At 36.2% G+C, this 13,625-nt stretch overlaps 1 protein-coding gene across 1 annotated transcript in view; it reads right to left on the bottom strand.

Moving 5' to 3' along the window:
- The window catches only part of ABCB5 (ATP binding cassette subfamily B member 5), a 116,872-nt gene that overhangs the window by 42,426 nt on the left and 60,821 nt on the right, over window positions 1-13,625 (bottom strand). The window contains exons 17-19 of the mRNA XM_052638460.1: window positions 8,008-8,151; window positions 6,956-7,060; window positions 6,695-6,772 (exon numbers count right to left, since the gene is read on the bottom strand). Of these exons, the coding sequence (XP_052494420.1) occupies window positions 6,695-6,772; window positions 6,956-7,060; window positions 8,008-8,151 (327 nt within the window). The remainder of the gene's footprint in view (window positions 1-6,694; window positions 6,773-6,955; window positions 7,061-8,007; window positions 8,152-13,625) is intronic.

Raw genomic sequence — 13,625 nt, 5'->3', positions numbered from 1 at the left:
ACAATAAAAGCATAATGTTTTAACCAATTTCATTTTCAACATCAAATACAGATAGCACTTAGCACTTCTCAACTTTGAGCAATGCTGATTTTCTTTCCTTAGCTATTAAATGTTTCCTCCCATGCACTCAAACTACTTAAACCTCTTATGGCTTAAAACTATGTGGAGACTGGCTCTAAAAATGACTGATTTTTAGTGAGTGAAGAGCAAAAGAATTCTTGAATTACTAAACCCAGCCAGGGCCCTGATGCCCAGGTAACACGTTTCTGCCAACTAAGGAAACAAAAACAAGACAGATAGAAGGTGATGCATTAATCATGCTGCTATGTAAGAAGAAAGCCCCTGTGGAGGAATATGGGAGGGGTTCGGGATTGCAGTCCTAGCATGACATCACTACTCTGTAAACCCCTGGATTGAGAAGGTGTCCCAAACAACTTAGGGTCTAGATGCTCAAAGGACATTTTATAGAGATCACGATCTGCACTATACAGTAGTGGTGTTGAGAACAGAACCCCAGTCAAGAGCCTATCTTATTGTGAACACACATGAGTGGTAGTTTTAACTACAGCACTCCTGATCTAGAAGACATTACTTGGTTTTTATTGTATACTAGCAGGCTTGATCCCTGGGTTGGGAAGATCCCCTGATGAAGGAAATGGCAACTTAACTCCAGTATTCTTGCCTGGGAAATCCCATGGACAGAGGAGTCTGGTGGGCTACAGACCATGGGGTTGCAAAGAGTTTTGGACAGGACTGAGTGACAGCATGCAGTCATAGAATATATATATATATATATACACACATACATACATATATATAGTTTACACTGTATAATTATTTCTATATTTCACATGACATGGAATACCCAAAGAAGTTTTAGATACAATATAAAGTAAAAGTATAAAAAATAATTGATTATTTAATATTACATTCCTGTTTCTGTTGCTGTTGTTCAGTCGCCCAGTCATGTTGGACTCTTTGTGACCCTATGGACTGCAGCATACCAGGCCTCTCTGTCCCCCACCGTCTCCTGGAGTTTGCCCAAGTTCATGTTCATTGCATCGGTGATGCCGTCCAGCCATCTCATTCTCTGATGCCCTCTTCTCCTTCTGCCTTGATCTTTCCCATCATCAGGGACTTTTCCAATGAGTCATCTGAATCAGATGACCAAAAATACTGGAGCTTCAGGTTCAGCATCAGTGAATATTCAGGGTTGGTCTTTAAGACTGACTGGTTTGATCTCCTTGCTGTTCAAGGGACTTTCAGGAATCTTCTCCAGCACCACAGTTCAAAGGCATCAATTCTTTGGTGTTCTGCCTTCTTTATGGTCCAACTCTCATAACTGTATGTGACCACTGGGAATACCATAACCTTGACTATACGTACCTTTGTTGGCAGAGTAATGTCTCTGCTTTTCAACACCCTGTCTAGGTTTGTTATCACTTTCCTGCCAAGAAGCAATCGTCTTCTGATTTCATGGGTGCAGTCACTGTCCGCAGTGATTTTGGAGCCAAATAAGAGGAAATCTGTCACTACTTCCACCTTTTCCCCTTCTATTTGCCATGCAGTAATGGGGCTGGATCTTATTGGTTTTTAAAAGAATATTTAGTCTTAAGCCGGCTCTTTCATTTTTCTCCTTCAGCTTCATCAAGAGGCTGTTTATTTCCTCTTCGCTCTCTGCCATTAGAGTGGTATCATTTGCATATCTGAGGTTGTTGATGTTTCTCCCGCCTATCTTGATTCCAGTTTGTAACTCATCCAGCCTGGCATTTCTCATGATGTGCTCAGCATAGGTTAAATGAACAGGGTGACAGCAGACAGCTCTGTTGTACTCCTTTCCCCATCTTGAACCAATCAGTTGTTCCATACAGGGCTCTAACTGCTGCTTCTTGACCCAAATACAGTTTCTCAGGAGACAGGTAAAACAGTCTGGTATTCCCATCTCTTTAAGAGCGTTCCATATTTTTCATGATCCACACAGTCAAAAGCTTTAGTGTAGTCGATATAACAGAGATAGAAGTTTTTCTGAAATTCCCTTGCTTTCTCTATAATCCAGCGAATGTTGGCAATTTGATCTCTAGTTCCTCTTCCTTTTCTAAACCCAGTTTGGACATCTGGAAGTTCTTGGTTTGCATAATGCCAAAGTCTAGCATGCAAGATTTTAAGCATGACCTTATTAGCATGGGAGATGAATGCAATTGTCTGATGGTTAGCACATTCTTTGGTACCACCCTTCTTGGGAATTGGGATGAGATTGCCCTTTTCCAGTCCTGTGGCCACTGCTGGGTCTTCCAGATTTGCTAACATAATGAATGCAAAACCTTGATGGCATCCTCCTTTAGGGATTTAAATAGTTCTGCTGGAATTTCATTGCATCCACTAGCTTTATTAACAGCAGTGCTTCTTGAGGCCCACTTGACTTCACACTCCAGAATGTCTGACTCTGGGTGACTAACCACATCATTGTAGTAATCTGGTTCATTAAGATCATTTTTTGTACAGTTCATCCATGTATTCTTTCCATCTCTTCCATCAGTGGTAGGGGCATAAACTCGAATTACCCTGATGGTGAATGGTTTGTCTTGAAAACGAACCAAGATCATTCTGTCCTTTTTAAGGTTGCACCCAAGTACTGTATTTCAGACTCTTGCTGATTATAAGGGTCACTCTGTTTCTTCTCTGGCATTGTTCGCCCACAGTAGTAGATATAATGGTCATCTGAATTAAATTTGCCCATTCTTGTCCAGTTTAGTTTGCTGATTCTTAGGATGTCGATGTTTTTACCATCTCCTGCTTGACCATATCCAGTTTTCCCATACAATACTGTTCTTTGCTGCATCAGATTTTACTTGCATCACCAGACACATCAACAACTGAGCATCGTATCTGCTTTGGCCCAGCTGTTTCATTCACTCTGAGCTATTGGTAATTCTCCCCCACTCTTCCCCAGTAGCATATTGGACACCTTCAGACCTGGGAGACTCATTTTTAGGTGTCATATCTCTTTAAAAGGCCTTTTATACACTTCATGAGGCTCTCATGGCAAGTATACTGGGGTGGTTTGCCAACTACTCTTGCCTGGGAAATTCCACGGACAGAGGAGTCTGGTGGGCTACAGTCCATGGTGTCATGAAGAGTTTTGGACATGACTGACTGAGCATGCACAAACACAATTATATGTGTATATATATGTGTGTGTGTGTGTGTATATATATATATATACGTATATATATACGTATATATATATGTATATATATATGTATATATATATGTATATATATATGTATATATATATGTATATATATATGTATATATATATGTATATATATGTATATATATATGTATATATATATATAGTTTACACTGTGTAATTATTTCTGTATTTCAGCATGACATGGATTCTATAGTATAGAGTCTATAGAATCAGGAGTGTAGTATTAAATAATAAATTCTTTTTTATACTTCATATTGTATCTAAAACTTCATTGGGTATTCCGTGTCATGCTGAAATATAGAAATAATTACACAGTGTAAACATTCCTGATTCTATAGTATAGTAATTGCTCTAATACGTAAGGCAAAGGATACATATATGACTAGTCTTAGTCCTTATCTGATGATGTTCAATCAGGAAGATATCCAAACTTGCTTTTCAACAAGTCAGCAATTATTCACTCTAGGGTTTGCTTTTCAGCATAGGCCCTATATGCTAAAACACTTAGCAGAGTTTCTGGAACACAGCTGGTATTGAGCAAAAATTAGCTTGCTTCTTATCTTTCTGATGGTAAAATGATTATAAGTTAGGCTAAGATCCCCTGAAGAAGGGAACAGCTATCCACTCCAGTACTGTGGCCTGGAGAATTCAATGGACTGTACACTCCATGGGGTCACAAGGAGTTGGACACGACTGAACAACTTTCACTTTCATTAAATTTTACGATACTAGAAAACCCATTTTCCTGCCAATAATTCTAATAGAAGTAAAAATCTACAGTAGTGGCATTGTAAGTGCTTGGTATGTTTTTGCTTATTTAATCATCACAAGTATAAGACAGATACTATGATTATCCATATTTTATAAATGAGAAGAAGGAGGAACTGAGAGATTAAGTAACTTGCCCAAGGTCAAACAGCTGGAAAGAACTGAGGCCAGGATTTAAACCTAGGCAACCAAATGCTAGAATTTTTAATCAAAACCCTTTTCTGCCTCCCATCTAACTGAAGCATTACAGTTGAGTTTCATGATATGTTTTTCCTGCTTCAGGATTTGTTACCTCAAATCTTTTTGGAGATTCCTTAGTGATCTCCACTAACGCCATCTTCTAATGATTTAGACCTCCCTCCTGCCCACCCCCTGCGCCAAAGCCCTACCCAATTCAGTTTAGAGAGAAATAGGCAAAAATAAGCTTTACATCTTTTAAAAAGCCAAATAGATCTATAGGCTAATATTTATCATTTTGTGCTCACTTGGTCATGTCCAGCTCTTTGTGACCCCTGTGGGATTCTCCAGGCAAGAATACTGGAGTGGGTAGACTTTCCCTTCTCCAGGGGATCTTCCCAACCCAGGGATCAAACCCAGATCTCCCGCATTGCAGGCAGATTCTTTACTAGCTGAGCCATAAGAGAAGCCCTTAAACATAATAAACAATGAGTTATTTATAACCACTGAAATCAGCAACAATTTGAACATTCTTTTCAACTGGAAGGATCTCAAGTGATCAAATAAAATAGCAATTTTATACCTACAAAAAGACCACACCCGATTCCATAAATACCTCAACTTCAACTGAAGTTTCAAAATGGTTATAAAAAGCACTGCAAGTTTCAGCATGCTTTCTAAGACTTAAAAAAAAAAAAAAAAAACCTTATCTTAGGGGAAAAAAACAAGCAACAGAAGTTAGGGCAAAGCTGTACGTTAGGAATTTCCCTTACTAACAGACAAAAGTGAAATTTCTAAGACATTTATGAAGAAAAGGCCAATTACATTACTCCTTTTTTCCAATATAAAAAAAGCAAATAAGCAAAAAGAGTGCTGAAGAATGAAGAGGGAAATCAAATGGTAAACTGAAAGGGGCTCAGTTGAATTTATGGGAGAAATGAATAACATCTGCTGAATAGCACAGTTTCTATTTGTGTCTTTGTATGTTCTGAAGAAGGAGAGCTAATAGTTTACAGGTAGGTGTATTCTCATGGGCAGACACTACTTAATCCAAGAATGTTACTCTCCTTGTGGTCACATGGCTAATGCTAAGCAGAGGATTAATGTCCAGTATCAGCCATCAGGATACTGGATTAACAATATCTACTGGTTAAACTGGCTTATGGCCTTTAGGATATGCCACCAAAAGCATCCTGTAAACCTCTAGAAAGAAGTTCAAAGTAATAATTGGAAAAGTTAAAATTTATATTCTTCTATTTAAGATATTCAGAAATTCAGGGAACATTTTCAAAAGTTCTTGGAAATTGAAAACAAATGTCCTTGAATGTGAGAAAACATAAATACATAAAGAATAACAAAAATGAGCAGAAATTTTCAACAAATGTGAAACACAGTAGTAGCCAAATAAAATCACACCTAATTTCATCAAAGATCTGAGGTAAAAACATAAACTATTCATAGGAAAAAAAAAGTAGAAGCTTAATGAGAATTACACAAGATGTGCAATCTTTAAGTCATTTTATGATCCATCAAGTAGATTTTTGTTTTTCTGGACTGAGTGCTTCCAGTTGTCTCTAACAGGACATTTTGAGAGAGGATGTTAGGTACCAACTGCTTCCAAGCATCAGGTTGCTTGGAATCTCACTCTTTTTTTTTTTTTTTTTTTAAATCTGTAATCCTCTAACAGCACACAAAGGTGGAGGAGTTTTGTTACTCAGCAGTCCTTTGAGCACTGCTGCTAAAAGTCACAAGATGTAAAAACTGGTTTTGATGACTCGGCTGGAGGGATAGTATCTCTACTTTTGAAAAGAAATGACCCTGGCAGGAAGCTATTTACTCCTGCGTGGTGAGGTCCGGTGACAGAAAGTGTGGCAAAGGGCTTCAAATGATTACTGGCTTTCAGGGTAACCCAATACACCTCAGCCTCCTGAAAGAATTTTAGAGGTGCCAATCTGAGACATTCCTGCCATTTGCCCTCACGACTCACTTTTCAAGATTATTATTGGATTCACCTATTTTTAGTTATTTCATAGGTGTGCATGATTATATGTCACAAGCTAGACAGATGTTATCTGAATTCAGTGCTCTTCTGATGCGGGCAGAAAGAATGACTGCTTTAAGAAGCAGCAGTGAGTGAGCACTATGAGAAATTAACTCCTCCTTTTTCAACATGTTCCTCGAGATACTGTAGTTCTTAACACTCCTTTTCAGTTTTAAGTTAGCCTTCCATTCTGATTCTAGAACACTATACATTGAAAGAGATTGTCAAGATAAATGCAAGGAAGAAGGAGTGAACTCTAAATCTTGTTTTCTGTAAGTTGCATTTTTGAACATAACAATTTTTGACTTGCTTCTGTTAGGAAAGCTCACCACAAGAATTCTGATGTTAGATGCTGCTTGGGACACAAAAAGGATGCTTTTAAATGATCAAAGGAAAGGTTATGTCAAGAAAATGTTTATGAAGAAAAAACTAAAAACTAGAATATTTAAAAACACATTTTAAATAAAATAAGATAAAAATAACTAACCACCAACCTGATATAACATGGCTTTAAATGCCAAGTGTCTTAATCTCATGGTTAAGATTTCCCCTGCTCTGCCATAAAATAATCCCTGGAAAAGAAACAAACAAAAGTTTACATTTATTCTTAACTGTCTTTTCCATTTCTTTGGAATATTTAGTTACTATATTTACATATTTGTATTTTATTTAGTTATATCTAGTTACTATTTTTAACTCAAATAGGATGACACAAAATGGTAATCACGTACACAGTTAATTCATTAAAAGCTTACCTGAATAAAATAACTGACAAAGCAAATAACACCCAAAATTACAAATATCATGGAATAAATTTCTGCATCATGTTTTAATGTGGTTTTATCATCATTTTCAAACATCTGAAAAGGAGTAGATTTTTAAAATCAGGTTATTGGAGGAGAATATAAAAGAAAGAAAAAAACTAAAATATCTATTCATCAGGATTTAAAAAATGAATTTCAACATAATAATTTCCACATAATTCTGGGGAAAAATGCATCTTATTCTATCTTCTACATTCATTACATAAAATAAAAAATAACACTACTTTAATGAAAAATAACTTGTCATAAATCCTCTCACTTAAGATATATCAATAAGGGATCAGACAAATGAGTCCTCTATCTGCTATTAATATCACTGTATATTTTCAAAGAAACTATTGAAATTAGTTTTCTAATTGAAATATTATTTCTAATAACTCAGGTTTCTTAATATTCCCCTATTCAGAGTACCACCTGCAACATGAGACCTTTAACATGTCTCTAGAAATTGTTCCCAAAATTAGTAACTATACATATATTGGCATCTATGTTGACACAGTGTCAACAGTCTTGGACTGTTGCTGTTGTTAAAACTGAAGACTTAACATGGCTCTAATAAGATCCTTGAATTCATCAGCTCTCCTGGGTCCCCAGCACAGTCCCGAACTCCTTATTTCCTCTTTCTGACTGGTAATAAAAAATGGTCATTGTTCAGACCAGTTGACAGAAAGAGTAGTCGTATTTGTCTCTTTTATTACTTCAGTGTTTTGGAATGCTGATACAGCACTGGAGTCAGAATTAGAAAACAAAGCAATTTCTTTACTGATTGCCAGATTAACAAGGTACAGCCCAACACTTCACAATAGAGGCTGGCTTATCCCCTGAGAACATTAGCTAACCTTTCTATCATGGATCCCACACTAGGGGTGACCCACTACACGTCTCAATTTTCCCCTTGTTGAGTTAAAGTACCCAAGGTCTGTTCTCTCAGGTCACACTTCATTTAAAATGGTTAAAAATATTAGAGAATTAGTTTTACTTACAGTTACAATTTTTGCAAAGATGATGGAAAATATTGGATGAACAGTTCCATTTAGAACAGAAGCCAGTGTCCCCAGAACCACAGAAGGCCATTCAGACTTATATAATTTAAAAATTTTTAATAGAGAAACTTCAGGAAGATTTGTCTATAGATAAAATGAAATACTTTGTTTATAACCCCAGTTTGGGAGCATAATGGAATCTAAAGAAGTTAGCCCATCTTGAATAGATCTATAATATAAAATATCAAATATAATAGGTAATAGAGAGGAAAGCAGAATTTCTCTTAGAAAAAATTTACTGCCTATAATACTGATAATGATATAAAAACATAAAATAAATTTTATACAAAAGTGACTGTGCAACTTATCACCTTTTGGCATTTCACTCAGTCACTATCATTAAAAAAGTATAAATTAACACACATGTGCTGATAGCTAAGACTTCAGAAAAAATGACAGGCATATTTTCCTTTACATCTGTTAAACTGGATTGAATATCATGCCCTAGAATAGGACAAAATCTAGATGGGAACTAAGCATAGACAGAAGGTAAAAGTTTTTCTAGCATTTTAAGCTTGAAAGTTTTCTAGTTTCATGACTATTTATGGAAACATTTTTCTAATACCTTGGTTAAAAGCTTGTTTTGGGGTTCTCAATTATAAGTTAATTGCTGCAATATCTGAGTATGTTACTTACAATCACCACGGTTCACTTTCCTTATCTTTTTGAGGAAGATAAGAGTTCCTATCTTACAGGACTGGTGTTTTTTTAGTTTTTATTTTATATTGAAGGATAGTTGATTCACAATGTTGTGTTAGTTTCAGACGTACACTAAAGTGATTCAGTTATACATATATCCATTCTTTTGCAGATTCTTTTCTTGTGTAAGTTACTACGGAATAGTGAGTAGAGTTTCCTGTGCTATACAATAAGGCCTTGTTGATTATTATTATATATAGTAGTGAGTATATGTCAATGCCAGACTCCTAATTTATCCCTCCCCCATACATTTCCCCTTTTATTTTCTAAGTCTGTGAGTCTGTTTCTGTTTTGCAAATAAGTTCATTTGTATCCTTTTTTTTTAGGTTCCACATATAAGTGATATCATATAATATTTGCTTTTCTCTGATTTACTTCACTTAGTATGATAATCTCTAGGTCCATCTGTGTTGCTGCAAATAGCATTATTTTATTCATTTTTATGCTGAGTAGAGGATTGTTTTCAGAATTAAGCTTAACTCAGTATTTGCACACAATAAATACCCAATATCAACAACCTTGGATATGCAGATACCACTCTAAATGGCAGAAAATGAAGAGGAACTAAAGAGCCTCTTGATGAGGGTGAAAGAGGAGACTGAAAAAACTGGCTTAAATTCAACATTCAAAAAACTAATATCATGGCATGAAGTTCCATCACTTCACAGCAAATAGATAGGGAAAAAATGGAAGCAGTGACAGATTTTCCTTTCTTGGGCTCTAAAATTACTGTGGATGGGGACTGCAGCCATAAAACTAAAACACACTTGCTTCTCAGAAGAAAAACTATTACAAACCTAGATAGCATATTAAAAAGCAGAGATACAACTTTGCTGACAAAGGTACATATAGTCAAAGCTATGGTTTTTCCAGTAGTCATGTATGAATGTGAGAGTTGGACCATAAAGAAGGCTAAGTGCTGCAGAATTGATGCTTTTGAATTGTGGTGTTGGAGAAGACTTTTGAGAGTCCCTTGGACTGCAAGGAGATCCAACCAGTCAATTCTAAAGGAAATCAATCCTGAATATTCATTGGAAGGACTGCTGCTGAAGCTGAAACTGCAATACTTTGGCCACCTGATGCGAAGAACTGACTAGTTAGAAAAGATCCTGATGCTGGGAAAGATTGAAGGCAAAAGCAGAAGAGGGCAGCAGAGGATGAGATGGTTAGATAGCATCACGGACTCAATGGTCATGAATCTGAGCACACTCTGGGAGAGGACACGGAGGCCTAGTGCACTGAAGTCCATGGGGTCAAAGAGTCGGACATGACTTAACTACTGAACAACAACAATAAATACCAAATAAATGTTAGCTATTATTGATGTTATTGTGAAAGGAAGGATAATGTTATGAAAAATCTTGGGTCTTATACAGAGAATGAATATTGCAAATAACACTGGTGTCTGCCAGTCCTTCCTGATCCATGGAGGGTGCCATAGGGGAGGTAGTAGTCATGATGATCAGAGGATAAATAACATAATAATGACCTCTCCTTTCTCTTGTCTGGAATACCTAGGGGATTTATTTAAGAAACTTCAAAAATCTTGTGAGTAAATTCTGTGGTGAGTAAGTCTTTTGAATAGGAATGTAGGTAGCAAACTACTAGGCATTTTATATGTTGAAACTTCCTCATGGCATTCACTGTTGAAGTAATGAAATTTATGAACCTGATAACCAGGGAAAGATTTCAGGTAAGATATAAAATAGTATATAATTCTTGTTTTAATCTGAGCCTGGCAATTATAATACAAACTCTATTGTTTGAACAAAAGAACTTTTAAAATTCTAAAGCCTTTAAAGTCTATTTTCAGGATGGCTAAACCAAATTTATATTGGGGGATTCCCTAGTGGCTCAGATGGTAAAGAATCTGCCTGCAATGTGGGAGATCTGGGTTTGATCTCTGGGTCACAAAGATCCCCTGGAGAAGGAAATGGCAACCCACTCCAGTATTCTTTCCTGGAGAATCCCATGGACAGAGGACCTGATGGGCTACAGTCCATGAGGTTGCAAAAAGTCAGAAACGACTGAGCAACTAACACTTTCACTTAATAATTTGATTATCTATTATCTTCCTTTCTGAAGTTTTCTGAGGATTTTCATCATAAAGAGCTTCACTTTTCAGTTAGGTCACTGTCCAACAGAATATAGAGAAATTTTAGAAGTTCCATTCCAACTCTTTGTGAAGTCCTAAACATGGATTTTCTTTTTTGTCAAACTCTTTACAAAATTATCTCATTTTGTAATGAAACTACAAGCATGTCCCAGGACACAATACCAGTACATTACAGAGCCAGCTAATGTAAAAGGTCTATCAGCTTCTGTAAAATACCTTTTAACCTCTAAAAATACGAAAAAGATTGAAAAAAGGGTATTACTTAACTATTGCTATAAAGAGAGAAAAGAATAAATTGAAATAAAAACAAAATGAAAAATTTTAGTAAAATCATGAGAGTCTGGACTACTTAACTGTGTTACAGGTTATATTAATAGTGTGTTTTTAAGAGAACTTGATATAAAAATATATGAAATTAGAGTCATTTTATAAAGAGATATGAAAAGATTTTTAAACGTTAAAAAAACAAAAATTTAAAATTTAATCGGATATATTTTAAAGCTTTATTGAGTTATAATTTTCATAGAAGCTACACGTATATAAAGTGTACATTTTCATAAGATTAGACTTCAGTACACACCCATGAAACTATCACCACAGTCAACATAATGAACATACTCTTTACCCTGGTAAGTTTCCTCTTGATTTCTAATGCCTTTCTTCCACACTTCTCAGCTGCTAGTGCTCTTCCCCTACAACCACTGATATATTTTTGTCAGTATAGACTGCTTTGCCACAGTCAACACAATGAACATACTCCTTACCCTGGTAAGTTTCCTCCTGACTTCTAATCCCTTTCTTACACACTTCTCAGCTGCCCGTGCTCTTCCCCTACAACCACTGATATATTTTTTTCACTATAGACTGCTTTGCAATTTCTAGAGTTTTATTTAATATATATAAATTAAATCACATACTATGTACTCTTTTCATGTGGCTTCTTTTTGTTCAAAATAACTGCTTTGAGATTTATTCATGCTATTCTATGAATTAATATTTCATTCATTTTCATTGCTGAGAAGTGTTTCATTGTTTGGATATACCACAGTTTACCTCTTGACATAAATTGGATTATCCCAAGTTATGGGCTATCACAAATAAAGCTGCTATCATTCACATATAAGACTGTGTGGAGATATGATTTCATTTCTCTTGAGTGAACACCCAGAAGGGCTTCCCTGGTGACTCAATGGTGAAGAACTCTCCTACCAGTGCAGGAGACGCAGGTTTGATCCCTGGATTGGGAAGATCCCCTGGAAAAGGAAATGGCAACCCAGTCCCATATTCTTGTCTGGGAAATCCTATGGACAGAAGAGCCTGGAGGACTGCAGTCCATGGGGTCAAAAAAGGGTTGGACATGACTTAGCAACTAATAACAACAACAATAAAACCTAGAAAAAGAATGGCTGGATCATAGTAGGTGCATGTTTAACTTTTAACGAAACTACTGAACTATTTTGCCAAATTGGGATTACTACTTTTTATTCCCGCTAGCAAAATGTAGGGTTCCAGATGCTCCACATCACCATCAATAGTTGGTACAGTCTTTTTAGATTTAACTATTCTAAAAGGTGTATCATGACATCTCAATTATAATTAATTTGTTCTTCTCTAATGCCTAATGAAGGACAGGGAAACCTGGCATACTACAGTTATGGGGTTGCAAACAGTCAGATAAGACTGAGTGATTAAACAATAACAATGCCTAATGATGTTAGACATATTTTCATATGCTCATTTCCCATATGCATATCTTCTTTGTCAAAATGTCTATTAAAATATTTTTCCCATTTTCCTATTGGGTTTTTGGTATTCTTATTACTGTGCTTTGGGAGTTCTCTGTATATTCTGGATACAAGTCCTTTATCACATATGTGACTTACAAATATTTTCTTACAGTTTATAGTCTATCTGTTCATTTCTTAAAAAGTTTTACTGGGAATTTCCTGACAGTCCAGTGGCTAGGACACTGTGCTTTCACTGCCAGGGCCTGGGTTTGGTCCCTAGTCAGGGAACTAAGATGCTGCAAGCCTTGTGATGCAGCCAAAAAAAAAAAAGTTTTACAAATAGAAATTTTCTTCATTTTGAAGTCTAACTTATCTATCTTTCTCTTTTACAAATTGTGATTTTTGTGTTGTAGCTAAGAAATCTTTGCTTAACTCAAAGCCATAAAGATTTTCTACTATATTTTCTTATGAAAACTTTCTATTTTTAGCTTTTCAGTAAGGTCTGAATTCAATTTATAGTTAATTTTCATCTGTGTTTTGAAGTGTGGATTGAAGATGATTCTTTTGGATACATAGGTATTTCTTTCAGCATCTTTTCTTATAAAGACTATATATTTTTGAGGCTTCCCTGGTGGCTCAGTGGTGAAGAATCTGCCTGCCAGTGCAGGAGACACAGGTTTGATCCCTGGTTAGGGAAGATCCCACATGCTGCCAAGCAACTGGGCCCATGCTCCATTAACTAGCCTGTACTATAGAGCCCAAGAGTCACAACTACTGAGCCCGGGTGCTAAAACTATTGAAGCCTGCACACCCTAGAGCCTGTGCTCAGCCACAGGAGAGGCCACCACAAAGGGAACTCCATGCACAGCAACTAGAGTAGCTCCCACTTGTGGTAGGTAACTGGAGAAGAGTCTCCGCCCAGCAACAAAGACTCAGCAACCAAAATAAACAAATAAAATTGAAAAAGACTATATATTCTATATTAAATTGCCTTTGCACTTTTGTCTAAAGAGCTG

Source organism: Budorcas taxicolor, chromosome 4 (assembly GCF_023091745.1).
Source record: "Budorcas taxicolor isolate Tak-1 chromosome 4, Takin1.1, whole genome shotgun sequence".
In the NCBI taxonomy this organism is placed as follows: domain Eukaryota; kingdom Metazoa; phylum Chordata; class Mammalia; order Artiodactyla; family Bovidae; genus Budorcas; species Budorcas taxicolor.
The sequence above is the reverse complement of the archived record's forward strand: the minus strand, read 5'-3'. Positions and strand labels throughout refer to the sequence as shown.